Source organism: Macaca thibetana, chromosome 1, assembly GCF_024542745.1.
Source record: "Macaca thibetana thibetana isolate TM-01 chromosome 1, ASM2454274v1, whole genome shotgun sequence".
NCBI classification, from domain to species: domain Eukaryota; kingdom Metazoa; phylum Chordata; class Mammalia; order Primates; family Cercopithecidae; genus Macaca; species Macaca thibetana.
Window position 1 is genome coordinate 15,206,736 of NC_065578.1, and position 20,058 is coordinate 15,226,793.

General features: G+C 42.8%; 2 protein-coding genes across 2 annotated transcripts in view; one reads left to right on the forward strand and one right to left on the reverse strand.

Annotated features, from left to right (window-relative positions):
* The window catches only part of NECAP2 (NECAP endocytosis associated 2), a 283,382-nt gene that overhangs the window by 132,880 nt on the left and 130,444 nt on the right, over window positions 1-20,058 (forward strand). The window lies entirely within an intron of this gene.
* The window catches only part of FBXO42 (F-box protein 42), a 98,801-nt gene that overhangs the window by 60,571 nt on the left and 18,172 nt on the right, over window positions 1-20,058 (reverse strand). The window contains exon 2 of the mRNA XM_050791006.1: window positions 6,836-7,102. Within this exon, the coding sequence (XP_050646963.1) occupies window positions 6,836-7,085 (250 nt within the window). The 5' untranslated portion in view covers window positions 7,086-7,102. The remainder of the gene's footprint in view (window positions 1-6,835; window positions 7,103-20,058) is intronic.

Here is a 20,058-nt window from a genome sequence, read left to right on the forward strand (position 1 = left end):
CAAGGTTGTAGTGCACAATGATCCCACCTGTGAACAGCCATTGAATTTCAGCCTGGGAAACACAGTGAGACCCTATCTCTCTCTCTCTCTTTTTTTTTGAGCCTGGGTCTCACTCTGTCACCTAGCATGGAGTACAGTGGCACAGTCTCCGTTCACTGCAACCTCTGCCTCCTGAGCAATCTCAGCCTCTGAGTAGCCGGGAGTACAGGCACACACCACCACACCCAGCTAATTTCTGGTTTTTTTTTTTGTTTTTGTAGAGATGGGGGTTGGCCATGTTCTCAGGCTGGGAGACCCCATCTCTGTGTGTTTTTTCATTTTTTTTTTTTTTTTTTTGAGAAGGAGTCTTACTCTCTTGCCCAGGCTGGAATGCAGTGGCACAATGTCAGCTCACTGTAACTTCCACCTCCCATGTTCAAATGATTCCCCTGCCTCAGGTTCCCAAGTAGCTGAGATTACAGGCGTGTGCTACCACACTCAACTAATTTTGCATTTTTAGTAGAGACTGAGTTTCACCATGTTGGCCAGGTTGGTCTCAAACTCTTGATCTCAAGTGATCTGCCCACCTCGGCCTCCCAAAATGCTGGGATTACAGGCGTGAGCCACCATGTCTGGCCAGGAGACCCCATTTTTGTTTTGTTTTTTTTTTGAGATGGAGTCTCACTCTGTCACCTAGGCTGGAGTGCTGTGGCGCTATCTCAGCTTACTGCAACCTCCAACTCCTGGGTTCAAGTGGTTCTTCTGCCTCAGCCTTCCGAGTAGCTGGGATTACAGGCACGCACCACCACACCCAGCTAATTTTTTTTTTTGTATTTTTAATAGAGATGGGGTTTCACCATGTTGGCCAGGATGGTCTCAATCTCTTGACCTTGTGATCCATCCACCTCGGCCTCCCAAAGTGCTGGGATTACAGGTGTGAGCCACCGCGTCTGGCCAACTCCATCTCTTAAAGAAAAAAAAAAAAAAGCCTTTTCCAAAAGTGACACAAATTAAAATCTACATGCAAGAAAATGAATATAGACATCTTTCATGAAAATGAACTAAAAATGAATCACGGTCCTAAATGTAAAACATAAAACTCCTTGAAGATAACAGGAGACAAACTAGATGACCTTGAGTTTGGGGATGACTTTTTAGACACAACACCAAAGACATGATCCATGAAAGAAAGAATGACCAGGCGTGGTAGCTCACGCCTGTAATTCTAACACTTTGGGAGGCCGAGGTGGGAGGATAACTCGAGCCCAGGAGCTCAAGACCAGCCTGGGCAACACAGGGAGACCCTGTCTCGACAAAATATTTTTTTTTTTTTTTTTTTTTTTTTTTTTTTTTTTGAGACGGAGTCTTGCTCTGTCACCCAGGCTGGAGTGCAGTGGCCGGATCTCAGCTCACTGCAAGCTCCTCCTCTCGGGTTCACGCCATTCTCCTGCCTCAGCCTCCCGAGTAGCTGGGACTACAGGCACCCGCCACTTCGCCCGGCTAGTTTTTTGTATTTTTTAGTAGAGACGGGGTTTCACCGTATTAGCCAGGATGGTCTCGATCTCCTGACCTCATGATCCGCTTGTCTCGGCCTCCCAAAGTGCCGGGATTACAGGCTTGAGCCACCGCGCCCGGCCGACAAAATATTTTTTAAAACATTAGCCAGGTATGGCCGGGTCAGTGGCTCACACCCGTAATCCCAGCACTTTGGGAAGCTGACCGAGGTGGGTGATCACTTAAAGTCAGGAGTTTGAGACCAGCCTGGTCAACAGGGTAAAACTCTGTCTCTACTAAAAACAAAAATTAGCCAGGTGTAGTAGCATGCACCTGTAATCCCAGCTACTCGGGAGGTGGAGGCAGGAGAATTGCTTGAACCCAGGAGGTGGAGGTTGCAATAAGCCAAGATTGCACTACTGCACTCCAGCCTGGGCGATGAAGTGAGACTCCATCTGAAAAAAAAGAAAAAAAAAATTAGCCGGGTGTGGTGGCATGTGCTTGTAGTGCCAGCTACTTGGGAAGCTAAAGTTGGAGGATCGCTTGAGCCTGGGAGGTCGAGGCTGCAGTAAGCCCTGATCACACCACTAGATTCCAGCGTAGGTGACAAAGCAAGATCTTATCCCCTACTCAAAACAATTGATAAGCCAGAATTCATTAAAACTAAAAGTTTCTGCTCTGTGAAAACTACTGTCAAGGGAATGAGAAGATAAGCCACAGACTGAGAGAAAATATTTGCAAAAGACATATCTGATAAAAGACAGTTATATAGAATATCCAAAGAACTCTTAAAACTCAACAATATTAGGGCCGAGCATGGTGGCTAATGTCTGTAATCCTAGCACTTTGGGAGGATGAGGCAGGTGAATCACTTGACGTCAGGAGTTTGAGATCAGCCTGGCCAACATAGTGAAACCCTGTCTCTGCTAAAAACACAAAAATTACCCAGAAATCACTTGAACCCAGAAGGCGGAGGTTGCAGTGAGCCAATATTGTGCCACTGCACTCCAGTCTAGGCAACAGAGCAGGACTCTGTCTCAAAACAAACAAACATACATACAAACAAAAAAACTCAACAACATTAATAAACAAACAACCCAATTAAAAAACGGGTCAAGGCCGGGTGTGGTGGCTCACACCTGTAATCCTAGCACTTTGGGAGGCCAAGGTGGGTGAATCACGAAGTCAGGAGATCCAGACTATCCTGGCTAACAAGGTGAAACTCCGTCTCTACTAAAAATACAAAAAATTAGCCAGGCGTGGTGGCGGACGCCTGTAGTCCCAGCTACTTGGAAGGTTGAGGCAAGAGAATGGCGTGAACCCAGGAGGTAGAGCTTGCAGTGAGCCGAGATCGTGCCCCTGCACTCCAGCCTGGGCAACACAGTGAGACTCTGTCTCAAAAAAACAAACAAAATAAAGGGTCAAAGGCCTGGCATGGTGGCTCATAATTCCAGGACTTTAGCAGGCCCAGGTGGGAAGATTGCTTGATCCCAAGAGTTCAGGACCAGCCTGGCAACACAGTGAGACCTCATCTCTACAAAAATAAATAAATAAATAAATAAATACAAAAATTAGCTGGGTGCGGTGGTACACACCTGTAGTCCCAGCTACTTGAGAGGCTGAGGCGAGAGGACTGCTTGAGCCCAGGAAGTTGAGGCCGCAATGAGCTATGATCATGCCACTGTGCTCTAACCTGGGTGACAGAGCAAGACCTTGTCTCAAAAAAAAAAAAAAAAAAAAAAAAAAAAAACCACACGCACAATAAAAATCAGTCAAAGACCTGAAACAGACACTTCACTGAAGAAGATACGTGGATAACACATAAGCACATGAAAATATGCTCCATATCATTTGTCATCAGGGAAACGCTAATTATAATGAAATACCACTACACATCTATGAGAATGATGAAAATCCCAACTACTACTACAAATGCTGGTGAGATTGTGGAGCAAAAGGAACTCTCATTCACTGCTAGTGGGAGTACAAAATGGTTCAGCCACTTAAAACAGTTCGGCAGTTCCTTACAAAACCAACCATGCTCTTACCATATGATCCAGCAATTGTGCACCTTGGTATTTACCCAAAGAAGCTGAAAACTTATGTCCACAGAAAAACCTGCACATGGATGTACACCAGCTTTATTCATAATTGTCAAACCTTGGAAGCAACCAAGATGCCCTTTCAGTAACTGAATGGGTAAACAAACTGTGGTGCATCTAGACAATGAAATATTACTCAGCACTAATAAAAAAAGAAATCATGAAAAGAAATGGAGGAAGCCGGGAACGGCGGCTCACGCCTATAATCCCAGCACTTTTGGAAGCTGAGGCAGGAAATCACTGGAGCTCAGGAGTTTGAGACTAGCCTGGGGAACAGCAAGATCCTATCTCTATAAAATTTTTTTTTTTAATTACACAGGCATGGTGGTGCACACCTGTGGTCCCAGCTATTCCAGTGGCTGAGATGGGAGGATCACTTGAGCCCAGGAGGTGGAGGTTGCAGTTAGCCAAAATCACGCCAATGCACTCCAGCCTGGGCAACAAAGCAAGACCCTGTCTCCAAAAAAAAAAGAGGAAACTTAAATGCAAATATTACTAAGTGAAAGAAACCAATCAGAAAAGGCTATATACTATATGATTCCAACTATATGACCATCTAGAAAAGGCAAAACTATGGAGACAGTAAAAAAATCAGTGATTGCCAGAGGTTGGTGGAAGGAAAGGATAAAGAGGGAGAGTATACAGGATTTTTAGGGCAGTGAAGCTATTATGATATTATAACAATGGATATGTGTCATTATACATTCATCCAAACCCATAGAATACATAACACCAAGCATGAACATTAATGTAAACTATGGACTTTGGGATAATAACAATGTTTCAGTATAGGTTCATCAATTGTAACACATGTACCACTCTGGTGAGGGATGCTGATAATGGGAGAGGCTATACATGTGTCAGGATAGGGGGTAAATGAGAAATTGGTTTTGTTTCTTTTTTTTTTTTTTGAGATGGAATCTCACTCTGTCATCCAGACTCGAGTGCAGTGGCTCGATCTTGGCACACTGCAACCTCTGCCTCCCAGGTTCGAACAATTCTGCTGTCTCAGCCTCCCGAGTAGCTGGGACTACAAGCACCCACCACCATGCCCAGCTAATTTTTGTATTTTTAGTAGAGATGAGGTTTCACCATGTTGGCAGGCTGGTCTTGAACTCCTGATCTCAAGTGATCCGCCCACACTGGCCTCCCAGAGTGCTGGGAATACAGGCATGAACCACTGTGCCCGCTCAGAGGAATCTGTTTCTCCTGCTGAATTTTGCTGTGAACCTAAAAGTGCTCTTAAAAAAAAAAAAAGTCTATTAAAATTAAAAACAAAGAAACAAAACTATCTCATCAGAGACTTCTGCCAGAAAGATCGATTTAAGACTGTGAGTACTAGGGTAGGGTTCTTTTCTTAAAAAAATAAAAAAAGAAAGAAAAGGAAAGAAAAAAGAAAAGAAAAGAAAAGGATAGGATAGGATAAGATAGGGAGAAGAAGAGAGAAGAGAAAAGAAAAAAGAAAAGAAAACCAAAATAAGACTGCCAAAGAAAACCTAGGATAAATTCATATATTTGATTAAATCACAGTCCCTTACCTGTGGTTTTCCTCCCTTTATTTGAGAAGTGAAAGCATGTATTTCCACAGTGCAGGGAGCCAATCTCTCCTGAAGAGCTCATCAACTCAGAATATAGAAGCAGGCTGTGTGTGCCAGTATTAGCAGTTATAATCAAATAAGCACAGGGCCCATAGAGCAGTTTCAATAGCTGGCTGTTAGCCCTCTAGGTGGACTTTGGGAGTTGACAAGGACTTCCCTCCCCATGAGAACCACCTTGATGCAAGGAAAATATTTTAAAACTGATTGATTCTGATCTAAAGATTGTTCTCTGTTATATCTCTGGCTGTCTTGTTCCCCCAGGAAAGAACACATCGAGACAACCCTCGCTTGATCAAAAATTACTCAACTTGACTGATCATCTTCAAACAAAAAGCAGGCCCTTTCCCCTTAAGATGCAATGAAGCCACTAACTACTTTCTACTAATTAAAAATACAGCATGTCTAGCAACCTAAACATTTAGCAAAAAGTTGAAATCTTGATTAGGAAAAGGATGAAAAAAGGACCAGAGTCTTGCTCGGTCGCCCAGGCTGGAGTCCAGTGGGTGATCTCGGCTCACTGCAACCTCCACCTCCTGGGTTCAAGCAATTCTCCTGCCTCAGCCTCCCCAGTAGCTGGGATTATAGGCACCCACCACCACGTCCAGCTAATTTTTGTATTTTCAGTAGAGACAAGGTTTCACCTTGTTGGCCTGGCTGGTCTCGAACTCCTGACCTCAGGTGATCCGCCTGTCTCAGCCTCACAAAGTGCTGGGATTACAGGAGTGAGCCACTGCACCCGGCCAAGAAACATATTTTAAAAAGTAAAAGATGTACATAGGGTCTTTGCTGTTTAGAGATAAAATCAAATGACAAATGCTTTCAAGAAAGCACAGTTGCTAAAAGTAGCTACTCAGAGACAATATGCAGCCTTAATCAGAGCATGGACTCTAAAGCCAGATTGCCTGAATGTGAATCTTTAATCCTGTATTTACTACCCATGTAAATAAGTTAACTGTGCCTCACTCAGTTCTGTCATCTATAAAATGCAGTATGTTCTAGTCATAGTTTGCTATGTGAATGTAAAGCAGTTACAATGGTGCTTGACACATGATAAAAGCTATGCTCACATTGGCTATTACTATTATCCCATATCCATTTCTATTTTGCCCATTCAAGAACAATACTATTAATTCACTTGGGAGGCTGAGGCGGATGGATCAGGAGATCGAGACCATCCTGGCTATCACAGTGAAACCCCATCTCTACTAAAAATACAAAAAATTAGCCGGGCGTGGTAATGGGTGCCTGAAGACCCAGCTACTCCAGAGGCTGAGGCAGGAGAATGGCAAGAACCCGGGAGGGGGAGCTTGCTGTGAGCCGAGATTGCACCACTGCATTCCAGCCTGGGCGACAGAGCGAGACTCTGTCTCAAAAAAAAAAAAAAAAAAAAAGAACAATACGATTAACCAGATCAACTCTAAGAATATGAAGCTTTTAAAAAGAATCCTCATTTTAAAAAATGCAAATGGGATTAGATACTTTAGTATTCAAGCTGTTCACTGAACTAACCAGGGTAAGAAAAAAAAGAAAATGTAGTATCGTCTAATACCAGATTTTATAACCATAATACATTTAAGGAAGGAAAAAAACTAAATTTGGAGTCTAAAAATAAATCAATGAAATTTGAAATCAATAAATAAACCTTTCTCCTATCCACAGTACCTTTGATAAGTCGATACCACTGTTTGCAGACAAGGGCCGCAGTTTTGTGTTCCTGATATGGTGACAGAAAGGACAGGATATACTCCAAAACCTCTTCTGGCAGCTCCGACATGGACCTATTATGTCTAGTCTCGTCAGCCTCCAATACTGGGTGGGGCTCCTCATCTTGCTCCATTGTCCCTTCCAGCACAGTTTCTTCCTGGTCCACAGCCATGAAACTGTCATCTTCACTGTCTGAGGAGCTGGCCATGACATCCCACTCAACAGCTGTAATAGGTAAAATACAAATATCAGTATTGCACTGAAAGCAGCTCAAAAACAATTCAGGCATGCACATCTAAGCTCTTCATAATTTCGTTTCCACTCTCAGTATGAAATCTGCTCTTCAGCACTTTCCAACACCAGTTGTGAGCCACCTTAATTCGACAGGTACAGCTCAAATACCAAGCCCATCCCCAAAGGCTTCTGATTACATTTTTTCTCTTCACTGAAAACCAGAGTAGCAGCCAAGTTCTGGTATAACCATAAACCAGAAAACTTGTTCTCCAACAATTCCTCTAACTCAAGGATCTGACTGACTGACAGCAAAGAGAAGAGCAACTAGCCTCCTTGACCAGTAACAATGATCTAAGACCTCAAACTTTGAAGAAAAAACTAACTCTGGGTCCTGCAAAGAGTAACAACATTCTGAGAATATAGGTTAAGAAATAACGGGTTTTCAGCCAGGCACGGTGGCTCACACCTGTAATCCCAGCACTTTGGGAGGCCAAGGCGGGCAGATCGCCTGAAATCAGAAGTTTGAGACCTGCCCGACCAACATGGAGAAACCCTGTCTCTACTAAAAATTCAAAATTAGCCAGGCCTAGTGGCACACGCCTGTAATCCCAGTTACTCGGGAGGCTGAGGCAGGAGAATCACTTGAACTTGGGAGGCAGAGTTGCAGTGAGTTGAGATCGTGCCACTGCACTCCAGCCTGGGCAACAAGAGCGAATCTCCAACTCAAAAAAAAAAAAAAGAAAGAAAGAAAGGAAAGAACAGTTTTTCTAAGCTTTTATGCAGGATGAGTTACTTAACCTTTTTCTTGTTTGCCCCGAGAATACTCGCCAGCAGTGCCTGCAACTGCGGCATTGACCCCGAGTTAACTTTGCCAGAAACAAAAGACATCATTCTATTTATAGAATTCTGTTTTTAGTAGTGGTTATTTCCATTTACAAAATATAGTAATTCTCGGTTGGGTGCACTGGCTCATGCCTGTAATCCCAGCACTTTGGGATTCCAAGGCAGGCAGATCACCTTAGGTCAGGAGTTCGAGACCAACGTGGGCAACATGGTGAAACCCCGTCTCTACTAAAAATACAAAAATTAGCCAGGTGTAGTGGAGCGTGCCTGTAATCCCAGCTACTCAGGAGACTGAGGCAGGAGAATCGCTTGAACCTGGGAGACAGAGGTTGCAGTGAGCCGAGATCATGCCATTGCACTCCAGCCTGGGCCACAGAGCAAGACTCTGTCTCAAAAACAAACAAACAAACAAACAAACAAAAAGAAAGAAGATAGTAAATGTTCCAAGAATAGGCTTCACTTGCTAAAATACCAAATACAAGGCAATATTTACAATAGAAAATATCATAAGAGATCCAGGCAGTAAAAAACTAGAACATGAATGTCTATCAACAACAGAACAGATAAATTGTGGTACATTTGCCATGAAATATTATAAAGCAAAGAACCACAGGTTACATACATATAAATAAATATCTCAAACATAATGTTAAGCAAAAGAAGATAGAAGGCCAGATGCAGTGGCTTACACCTGTAATCCCAACACTTTGGGAGGCCGAGGCGGGCGGATTACCTGAGGTCAGGAGTTCAAGACCAGCCTGGCCAACATGGTGAAACCCCGTCTCTACTAAAAAATATAAAAATTAGGCCGGGCGCAGTGGCTCACACCTGTAATCCCAGCACTTTGGGGACCGAGGTAGGCGGATCATCTGAGGTCAGGAGTTTAAGACCAGCCTGGTCAACAATGGTGAAACTCCATCTCTACTAAAAATGCAAAAACTAGCCGGGCGTGGTGGCGTATGCCTGTAGTCCCAGCTTCTAGGGAGGTTAAGGCATGAGAATCACTTGAACCTGGAAGGCGGTGGTTGCAATGAGCTGAGATCATTCCACTGCACTCCAGCCTGGGCAATAGAGTGAGATTGTCTCAACAAACAAACAAAAAACCAAAACTTAGCCAGGCTTGGTGGCGCACGTGCCTGTAATCCCAGTTACTTGGGAGGATGAGGCAGGAGAATCACTGGAACCTGGGAGGCAGAGGTTGCAGTTAGCCAAGACTGGGCAACTGCACTCCAGCCTAGACAATACAGCGAGACTCCATCTCAAAAACAAAAACAAAAACAAAAACAAAAAACAGAACACAGAAGAATGGGCAAGCACAGTGGCTCATCCCTATAATCCCAACGCTTTAGTAAGCCAAAGCAGGAGGATCATTTGAGGTCAGGAATTTGAGACCAGCCTGGGCAACAAAATGAGGCACCATCTCTATAAAAAAATAATTAACCGGGTGTGGTGGCACTCATCTGTGGTCCCAGCTACCCAGGAGGCTGAAGAGGAGGATTGCTTAAGCCCAAGAGTTCGAGGCTACAGGAAGCCATGATCACACCACTGGACTCCAGCCTGGGCAACAGAGTGAGACCCTGTCTCGAAGAAAAAAAAAAAAAAAAGAAGAAGAAGAATATATATTGTATGATTACAATGATATCAAGTTCAAAATGAGGCAAAATTTATGCTGTTACAAGTGAGGTATCTGAGGTACTAGTAAAGTTCTGTTTCCTGATTGGGTACTGGTTACACAGATGTCTTTTGTTTGTAAAAAATTTACTGAGCTGAATACTCATGCATTTCTCTAAAGTTTGTTAAAATACTGGCTGGGTGCAGTGGCTCATGCCTGTAATCCCAGAACTTTGGGAGGCCAAGGCGGGGAGATCACCCCAGGTCAGGAGTTTGAGACCAGCATGGCTAGCATGATGAAACCCCGTGTCTACTAAAAACACAAAAATTAGTCGGGTGTGGTGGCACGTGCCTGTAATCCCAGCTACTCAGGAGACTGAGGCAGGACAATTGCTTGAACCCGGGAGGCAGAGGTTGCAGTGAGCTGAGGTCGCTCCACTGCACTCCAGCCTGGGCGATGGAGCAAGACTCCATCTTAAATAAATAAAGTTTGCCAAAATAAGCCATTATCAGCAGTTACTTCTAGTGAGAACATTATTGATAATTTTAAAAATGTCTTCTTTGTGTTTATCTGTAGTCCTTAAATTTTCTACAAAGAAAACATACACACAGAGGCAGGCATCTCATTTATACTCCTATGACATAATATGCAAAGTCTGAGGTAAAACCAGTAAAATGAAGGAAATAGGGTGTTTTATGTAAGAACTGTGTTGCAGATTAGATTCTCCAAGAAGCAGATGCTAAACAGAATTCAGAATGAAAAAAGTTTAATGGTAAGTAACTTCTGGAAGAAGTGCAGAAAGAGCAGGATTGGGCAGGAGGAACCATCAGACCACAATGCAGACCTGACAAAGCCTGTCCAACAGAGAGCTTGGGAGCAAAGACAGCCACTCAGGGGAATGTAGTACTGGGCAGAAAAGGCAAAGCTCTTAATCACTGCTACGCTCAACCACTGGCAGAAGGCTCCAAAGCTGAGGCAGACACTAAAGGAGCTAACAGCTTCAGCTAGCCTCCTTACAGATGGACAGTCCTTTTGAAGGGATATTTTTATTATTTTTTAATACATTTATTTCCCTTGCTCCACACACATCTACCCAGATCATTTACTATGCCACCCCACTTTACAAATTTCCAGCATTCCCTCTAGCACTGATGAAAGTTAAGAATAATAAGGGTCTTCTCTTCCCAGTTCTTCCCAGAATTGGGAAAAGGTGGATTGCGGGGGGCAGAGACGAAGAGAAGAGTAATCTCGAAATATACTTTGGGGCTTTGAGAAAGATCTGAAATGTTCCAAAAAGTGACAGAGGGGGGAGAGCAGAGAACAGAAACCTCCTACCTCATCTCTACCACTGCAGTAATTCATGCACTAATTATGTGTAACATCTTTTAAAACTGGAATGAACTCATAAAATTGCTTCCAAGATAATTTATCTACCAAACTGGCTGAAAGCTCATGATACTACAAATGTGTCCTAGCACAGTGGCTATTAGAATCTTAGTGATAATCAGCAATTGGTGGCTACTTGGAAGGACTGGAATGGCTTAAGTCCACCTGGTGGTGTGGGGGAAAGGCAGTGATGGTGAGAAGGGAGCAATTCCCTTCATTCCTCAAAAGCAGAAGAGTATTATAATGGGTTTCCTGAAAACTGTATTAAAAAAAGGATCCCAGGCCAGGTGTGGTGGTTCACGCCTGTAATCCCAGCACTTTGGGAAGCTGAGGCAGGCAGATGACAAGGTCAGGAGTTTGAGACCAGCCTGGCCAACATGGTGAAACTCCGTCTCTACTAAAAACACAAAAATTAGCTGGGCATGGTGGCGCATGCCTGTAGTCCCAGCTACTCGGGAGGCTGAGGCAAGAGAATTGCTTGAACCTGGGAGGTAACGTAGCAGTGAGCCTAGATTATGCCACTGCACTCCAGCCTGGGTGACAGAGTAAGACTCCATCTCAGAAAAAAAAAAAAAAAAAAAAAGAAAAGAAAAGAAAAACGATCCTAGTTAGGCCTCCTTCCATGCTCACGGGGATAAGGTGTTTTTCAACATGACTGACTTGCTAGAGGGAGGCCTTTCAAACAACAGAGACCTCCATTTCCAGCCCAAATTCCTGTCTTAAAACATATGCCGAGTGTGGTGGCTCATACCTGTAATCCCAGCACTTTGGGAGGCCAAGGCGGGTGGATCACCTGAGGTCAGGAGTTCAAGACCAGCCTGGCCAACATGGTGAAACCCCGTCTCTACTAAAAATACAAAAAACTAGCTGGGCGTGGTGGCAGGTGCCTGTAATCCCAGCTACTGAGGAGGTTAAGGCAAGAGAATGGCTTGGACTGGAGAGGCAGAGGTTGCAGTAAGCCGAGATCACGCCATGCACTCTAACCTGGGCAACCAAAGCAAACTCCATATCAGGGAGAAAAAAAAAAAAAAAAAAAAAAAAAATCAAACCATACCTTTTATTACTGGAAAAAATATCACTTCCCATAATCCCCCTTACTTGTTCCCTTATATATTATCATTTCCTACTGGCTAACTTCCCTAATTTATTAACTTTCTCATATATATAAAAAAATATATAAACATATATATACACAGATATAAATATATATACATATATAAATATATATATACACACATATATATAATTTTTTTTTTTAAGTAGGGTCTCACTCTGTCACCCAGGCTGGAGTGAAGTGGCACGATCTCAGCTCACTGCAACCTCTGCCTCCCAGGTTCAAGTGATTCTCCCACTTCAACCTCCCAAGTAGCTGGCACGCGCCACCATGCCCAGCTAATTTTTTTTTTTTTTTTTTTTTTTTGAGATGGGAGTCTCTCCCTGTGCCCCAGGCTGAGTGCAGTGGCATGACCACATTTTTGTATTTTTCGTAGAAACAGGGTTTCACCATGTTAGCCAGGTTGGTCTCAAACTCCTGACCTCAAGTGATCCACCCACCTCAGCCTCCCAAAGTGCTGGGATTACAGCCGTGAGCCACCGTGCCCAACCTAACTTTCTTATGTTTTTAACCTCCACTCAGTTCTAAAATTCACCAAGGAAAAGAGTCCAAAGAAATGGATTAGTTTGGCTGCATGGTTGACATTTAAATTAAATACAGCATCTCAAATACAGTTGCTCCCTTGCACATTTTGACAGACTATAAGCCTAAGGTCTGTTGCAGAACAAAATGAATCAATGGAGGCTGCAAAAGATTATTTACATTACTATTTTTCCCAATCAGAATAAATTTGATTCAATAAAACTCACTCTCTTTCCAAATTGTCTTAAAATACAATAGCAAGCCAACATAAAGAGACTCATACTGCTGTAATAGCCAATATTAAGCAATTTCCACCATTCAACTGTTACACCCTCCACAAAAACATCAAACCCCACACCTTTGAGGGCATGTTTGCTAATTTGGCCCTAGGAACAGATGCCAAGGAGAACACACATGGGTGAGCTCAGATGCAACTCCTCTGTAATTACATGCCCAACACCAATTTGCATAGCACTTCTTTTTCACTTCCATGATTAGGTAACAAAATCATCACTCATATTCCCCCAAGGATATAGAGGCATTTTGAAACCCTGAGTTTTTCTTGTTTTCATGCCAAAAGAAGCCCTATAAACTTTTCACACGTAAGTATACTAACTCAGTGAATGTAGTTTTCATGAAACTGTTTAAAAGAAGTCCTTCTCACCTTTCACATTTGTGTTAGACCTTCTCAGCTTCCCCAACGGATTGAATGAATGTACTAGAATCTGAGCTCCCTGGGGACACGACCATTGGCCTAGGCATCTTTGTCTTCTTAGCACTAGGCATTCAAATGAGTGTACGGTTTATTGACATGTCTACTCAGAACACCTTTGTGCTGAGCTTGCATGGGTTTTGTTTTTTTTTAAGATAGGGTTCTGGCCGGGCGCCGTGGCTCACGCCTATAATCCCAGCACTTTGGGAGGCCAGGGTGTGCGAATCACCTGAGGTCAGGAGTTCGAGACCAGCCTCAACATGGAGAAACCCCGTCTCTACTAAAAATACAAAAATTAGCTGGGCATGGTGGTGCATGCCTGTAATCCCAGCTACTTGGGAGGCTGAGGCAGAATTGCTTGAACCTGGGAGGCAGAAGTTGCAGTGAGCCGAGATCATGCCATTGTACTCCAGCCTGGGCAACAAGAGCGAAACTCTGTCTCAAAAAAATAAATAAATAAAATAAAAAGTAAAGATAAGGTTCTGCTCTGTCACCCAGGCTATAATTGTACAGTGGCACAATTATAGCTCACTGCAGCCTTTAACTCCTAGGCTCAAGTGATCCTCCGTCCCAATGTTCCAAAGTGCTGGGAATACAAGTATAAGTCACTGTGCCCAGTCGTTATTTTATAATAGAAATTACATCATTAGGCCAGGTGTGGTGGCTCACGCCTGTAATCCCAGCACTTTGGGAGGCTGAAAAGTAAAAAAAAAAAAAAGAAGAAGGGACTGGACTGAATGGAGGCACCCACGGTCATCCCACAGCATGAGGGCTTCTGAGGTTTTAGGGACAAAGCAGCAACCCTGAACAGATGTCATTATGAACTCATAAAATTAACCACCTCAGCAGCACTAATGTAGGCTAAGTACTAAATGCTACTCTTGAAAATATAAAATACTGTTGAATGAGAGATATATAGAAGATCATAAAATGATTCAATCTAAGACAATAAGCCTTCTTATGAATATACCACCATTATCATTGTATCAACTCAAATGAAAAAGTTATAGAAAGTGGAAAAAGGACAAAATTAAAAATTCTACCCTACTCCGTGCATTCAACAAATATCAATGAAACATTTGCTATATGTAAAAATACTGTGCTTATTGCAAGCTTGACTACTATCAAATATTAAAAACACAAAAAGAAAAAAATATACTGTGCTCAGCTCCCACACAACATACAAAAAGAAGATATGTCACTATTTGCTCTCAAACAGATTGACCCACTAAGAGCCAAGGACACATAAATTAATAATAACAACACAGAACATTATATAATAAATGACCTATGAGACAAAACAAGAAGCTTTAGTGGTTCAAGGAAGAGATGGCTTCCAACCAGTATAAGGAAGGTTCACAGACAAGCATTTCAGCTGAGTTTTAAAGATTAGGTAGAAGCCAGGTGTGGTGACTCACGTCTGTAATCCAAGCACTTTGGGAAGTCAAAGCAGGCAGAAAACTTGAGTCCAGGAGTTTGAGACCAGCCTAGGCAACATGACAAAACCCTTCTCTACAAAAAATACAAAAATTAGTTGGTCATGGTGGTGCACACCTGTAGTCCCAGCTACAGGGGGGTTGAGGTGCGAGGATCGTTTGAGCCAGGAGGTTGATGCTGCAGTGAGCCAAGATCGCACAACTACACTCCAGCCTGGGTCACACAGCAAGACTCTGTTTCAAAAAATCAAAAAACAATAACAAAAATAAAGAATAGGTAGATTTCAGAGAATAAAATTGGAGAAGGTGAAAGTATTAAACATTGTCAAACTATTGTCCCTTAAACTGATATCCTTTGTCACTAACAGAATTACCTTTAGAGCTGGGTGCAGTGGCTCACACCAGTAAACCCAACACTTCGAGAGGCCAAGATGGGCAGATTGCTTGAGCCTAGGAGTTCGTGACCAGCCAAAGCAACAAAGGGAGACCCTGTCTCTATAAAAAACACAAAAATTGGCCAGGCGCGGTAGCTCACGCCTGTAATCCCAGCACTTTGTTTTTGTTTTTGTTTTTGTTTTTTTGAGACGGAGTCTAGCTCTGTTGCCCAGGCTGGAGTGCAATGGCCGGATCTCAGCTCACTGCAAGCCCCGCCTCCCGGGTTCACGCCATTCTCCTGCCTCAGCCTCCCGAGTAGCTGGGAGTACAGGCGCCCGCCACCTCGCCCGGCTAATTTTTTTTGTATTTTAGTAGAGACGGGGTTTCACCGTGTTAGCCAGGATGGTCTCGATCTCCTGAACTCGTGATCCGCCCGTCTCGGCCTCCCAAAGTGCTGGGATTACAGGCTTGAGCCACCGCGCCCGGCCAATCCCAGCACTTTGGAAGGCCGAGGTGGGTGGATCACAAGGTCAGGAGATTGAGACCATCCTGGCTAACACGGTGAAACCCCATCTCTACTAAAAATACAAAAAAATAGCTGGACGTTGTGGCGGGCGCCTGTAGTCCCAGCTACTCAGGAGGCTGAGGCAGGAGAATGGCATGAACCCAGGAGGCGGAGTTTGCAGTGAGCCGAGATTGCTCCACTGCACTCCAGCCTGGTGAGACTCTGCCTCAAAAAAAAAAAAAAAAATTAGCCAGGCATGGTAGTGCAAACCTGTTGTCCCAGCTACTTGGGAGGCTGAGGTGGGAGGATCTCTTGAACCCAAGACGTGGAGGCTGCAGTGAGCCAGGATCATGCCACTGCACTCCAGCTTGGGCAACAGAGCAAGATTCTGTCCCAAAACAACAACAACAACAAAACAAAGTTACCTTTAAGACAAAAAAACAAAACAAAACTGAAAAACACATTTTTTACCTAATTGTTTTTATCGTAAGTACACACTATTTAATATTTTAAATTCTACACTAACAAAGCGTATACTCTAGAGACTTCTTATTACTGACAGTCTGACCAAAAAAAGCCTAGAAACAGAATAATTTGGCACAACCATTGTTGCTATTAGCAAACTGAGCTATTACGACAAGCAAAGTCAGGAAGCTATTTTACAAAGCATACCAAATTTCATAACAGATACCAGCTGCAGTTTTTAAAAATGGTGAACTCATTAGTGTGTTACCCAATTAAGATTCCCTTAATAAAACAGAAAAATTTGTAAATGGAAAAATAAAGTATTCCCACAAACTACCCATCAATATACTTTCTTTTTTTGTTGTTGTTTTGTTTTTGAGACAGAGTCTGGCTTTGTCACCTAGGCTGGAGTGCAGTGGAACTCACTCAAGTGATTCTCCTACCTCAGCCTCCAGAGTAGCTGGGATTACAGGCATGCACCACCACGCCCAACTGATTTTTGTATTTTAGTAGAGACAGGGTTTCACCATGCTGGCCAGGCTGGTCTCGAACTCCTGACCTCAGGTGATCCGCCCACCTCGGCCTCCTAGAGTGCTGGGATTACAGGCGTGAGCCACTGCATCCAGTTGAAAATTTCATATGGAGAACCATATGCTTTAAATTCAGCAAAACGTTTTATTTGGTAGAAAGGTATCATGGAGGCCGGGCGCGGTAGCTCACGCCTGTAATCCCAGCACTTTGGGAGGCCGAGGCGGGTGGATCACAAGGTCAGGAGATTGAGACCATCCTGGCTAACCCAGTGAAACCCCGTCTCTATTGAAAATACAAAAAATTAGCGGGGCGCGGTGGCGGTTGACTGTAGTACCAGCTACTCGGGAGGCTGAGGCAGGAGAATAGCATGAACCCGGGAGGCGGAGCTTGCAGTGAGCCGAGATCCCCCCCACTGCACTTCAGCCTGGGCTACAGAGTGAGACTCCATCTCAAAAAAAAAAAAAAAAAGAGAGGTATGATGGAACTTTAATGCCCAAATTTATATGTATATGTGTTTGTGTGTATGTATATATACAGTGTGTGTGTATATATATATATTGTGTGTGTGTGTGTGTATATATATATATTCTTTTTTTTTTTTTTTTGAGATGGAGTTTCACTCTTGTTGCCCAGGCTGGAGTGCAATGGCACGATCTTGGTGCAAACTCCACCTCCCCAGTTCAAGCGATTCTCCTGTAGTAGCTGGGATTACAAGCATGCGCCACCATGCCCGGCTAATTTTGTATTTTTTAGTAGAGACGGGGTTTCTCCATGTTGGTCAGGCTGGTCTCGAACTCCCAACCTCAGGTGATCCACCTGCCTCAGCCCCCCAAAGTGCTGGGATTACAGGCATGAGCCACCATGCCCGGTCTCTTTATTGTTAATACAACTACTTGAGTTTTAAATTTTCTTCTTGAGGCCAGCACTTTGGGAGGCCAAAGCAAGTGGATCACTTGAGTTCAGGAGTTCAAGACCAGACTGGGCAACATGGTGAAACTCCCTCTCTACAAAAAATACAAAAATTAGCGTGGTGTGGTGGTGCACACTTGTAGTCTCAGCTACTCAGGAGGCCAAAGTAGGAGGATCACTTGAGCCCAGGAGGTAGAGGTTGCAGTGAGCCAAGATCACACTGCTGTATTGCAACCTGGACAACAGAACCAAACCCTGTCTCAAAAAAAAAAAAAAAAAAAAAAAGAAAGAAAGAAAAAATATATTCTTGCGTTAATTCTGATAGGTGATTTTTTTTAAGGATTTATAAGTCATCTAAAACACACAAGCCAGAATCATGTTAATTCTGATAGGTGATTTTTTTTAAGGATTTATGTCATCTAAAACACACAAGCCAGAATCATCTTAATTCTGATAGGTGATTTTTTTTCTAGGATTTATAAGTCATCTGAAACACATAAGCCAAAATCAACTACACCTTTCATTACTCACGTAATTTAAACAAACTAACAAAACATGGAGATGAGCTACACAAATGTCATCTGAGTAATGGCTAAAGGCCCTTAAATAAGATAGGCCTGCTCCGAAAACATTCAGTTTACTATGAACCATTTAATCTTTCTAATCCCAAAACGTGTCAACCAGGAAGCCTGCTCACTTACATAGCACCATCTCTCTCTATGACCCACTTCTAAACGTCATTTTAACTTCCTTTTTTTCCCCATTAGACTGTACACTACTTGAGAGCAGAGACTAAGCCATATTTATCTTTGTACGTCTGGCACATTAGTAGACACCTTATCAATATCAGTGATTTTCTGATGAAGATCATAAAGTCCCTTACTGATGAGGGGTGTTAATGACTCACTTCTGGTTGCAAAGTATACTCTTGAGGTGTTCAGTGTTGAAAGACTTCACTGAACCACACGTTCACATTGCCTTGCTTATGACCATAAGCACAAAGCCATCTGTAAGACACTTCATCTTAGTTGAGAGTACAGCATAAAATCTATCCTTCTTCATTGACGAATTTACTGAAATAAAAATAAATCTTAAGCAAAGACATAATTACACTTTTATGTAAATCTGCAATACCGTCAGGAGCCCAGCTGAAAAACCAAAAACCAAAACAAAACAAAAATGCTAACTTTTAATTGTGATAAGTCCCAGAAAAAAAACATTAAAAGGAGTTCAAAATTAGAAAGATAAATAAATTCAGAGTTAAAGATAGAGCCTAAAGTATTTCGCCCAAACCATTCAATTCTTTAAAGCATTTTAAAATCCAAGTAACACAGAAAAGTGACCATCCTAAGAGCAGAGCTGGATGAATTACTGCAAAGTAAACACGATCTCTTTTATTTTAAGATGGGAAAGTTTTTGTTTTGTTTTTTAAGACGGAGTCTCACTCTGTCACTCAGGCTGGAGTGCAAAGGCGCAATCTTGGCTCACTGCCACCTCTGCCTCCCAGGTTCAAGCAATTCTCTTACCTCTGCCTCCCAAGTAGCTGGGACTATAGACACACACCACCACACCCGGATAATTTCTATATTTTTAATAGAGACTGGGTTTCACCATATTGGCCAGACTGGTCTCAAACTCCTGACCTCAAGTGATCCACCCGCCTCAGTCTCCCAAAGTGTTGGGATTACGGGGGCGGGGGGATCCACCACGCCCAGCTAGAAAAGTTTTAAACAATCAAAATGATAGACATATCCAAGTCACTTAGCTTATACTGACAATTGCCACTATGAGAAATTCCAAGGTTTTCTATGAAACCAGTAAGACTCAAAGCTAACAATCCACATTTGTCAAAACCCACAGCATCAAAGAGTGAAATTTAATAGATGTAATTTAAAAAAACAAAACAAAACACATATTTAGGAGGCTGGGGGATCCCAGATTATGACAAAATAATCTAACTACATTACAAATATATGAGACCACCTTGGGTGGAGGAAAAGATGTTAACGTAACTTTGGAAACAAGGGGCATCTGTAAAACTATAAAGGCAAAAGAAACTGCATATAAGCACTAGTCTCTACTTAACAAAGTTGTTTCTCACAAAAGTAGAGGCTAGCAATACTAATCTAGCCATATATGTATACTGGTATTGAACGATTAAGTAAATAGTTGGCAGATGGCTAGACCCAAGTTTCTTATTGGAGTGGGAATTTACAGACAGTCAAGGAAGGAGAATAGAATGATCCTGTGATAATGGATTAGAGTAGGAGACAGGATGAACTCATGTTTAAATAGATACAGATGGTTACATATAGAAATATTTACAATTGGTGTATAATACATACACACACATATATATACATGTGTTAGTATACACTCATCTACCACCTTGTTCTGTTAACTGAAAGGGCCTACAAGTAATAAGCATACCTAGCACCCAGATGTTCTTTCTAATGCCATTCTCCAATAAAATAAACCAGGGCTCCTTGGTGAAATGGCAGAATCCAGGAGAAGGACAGGAAATATATAAGAAGAGC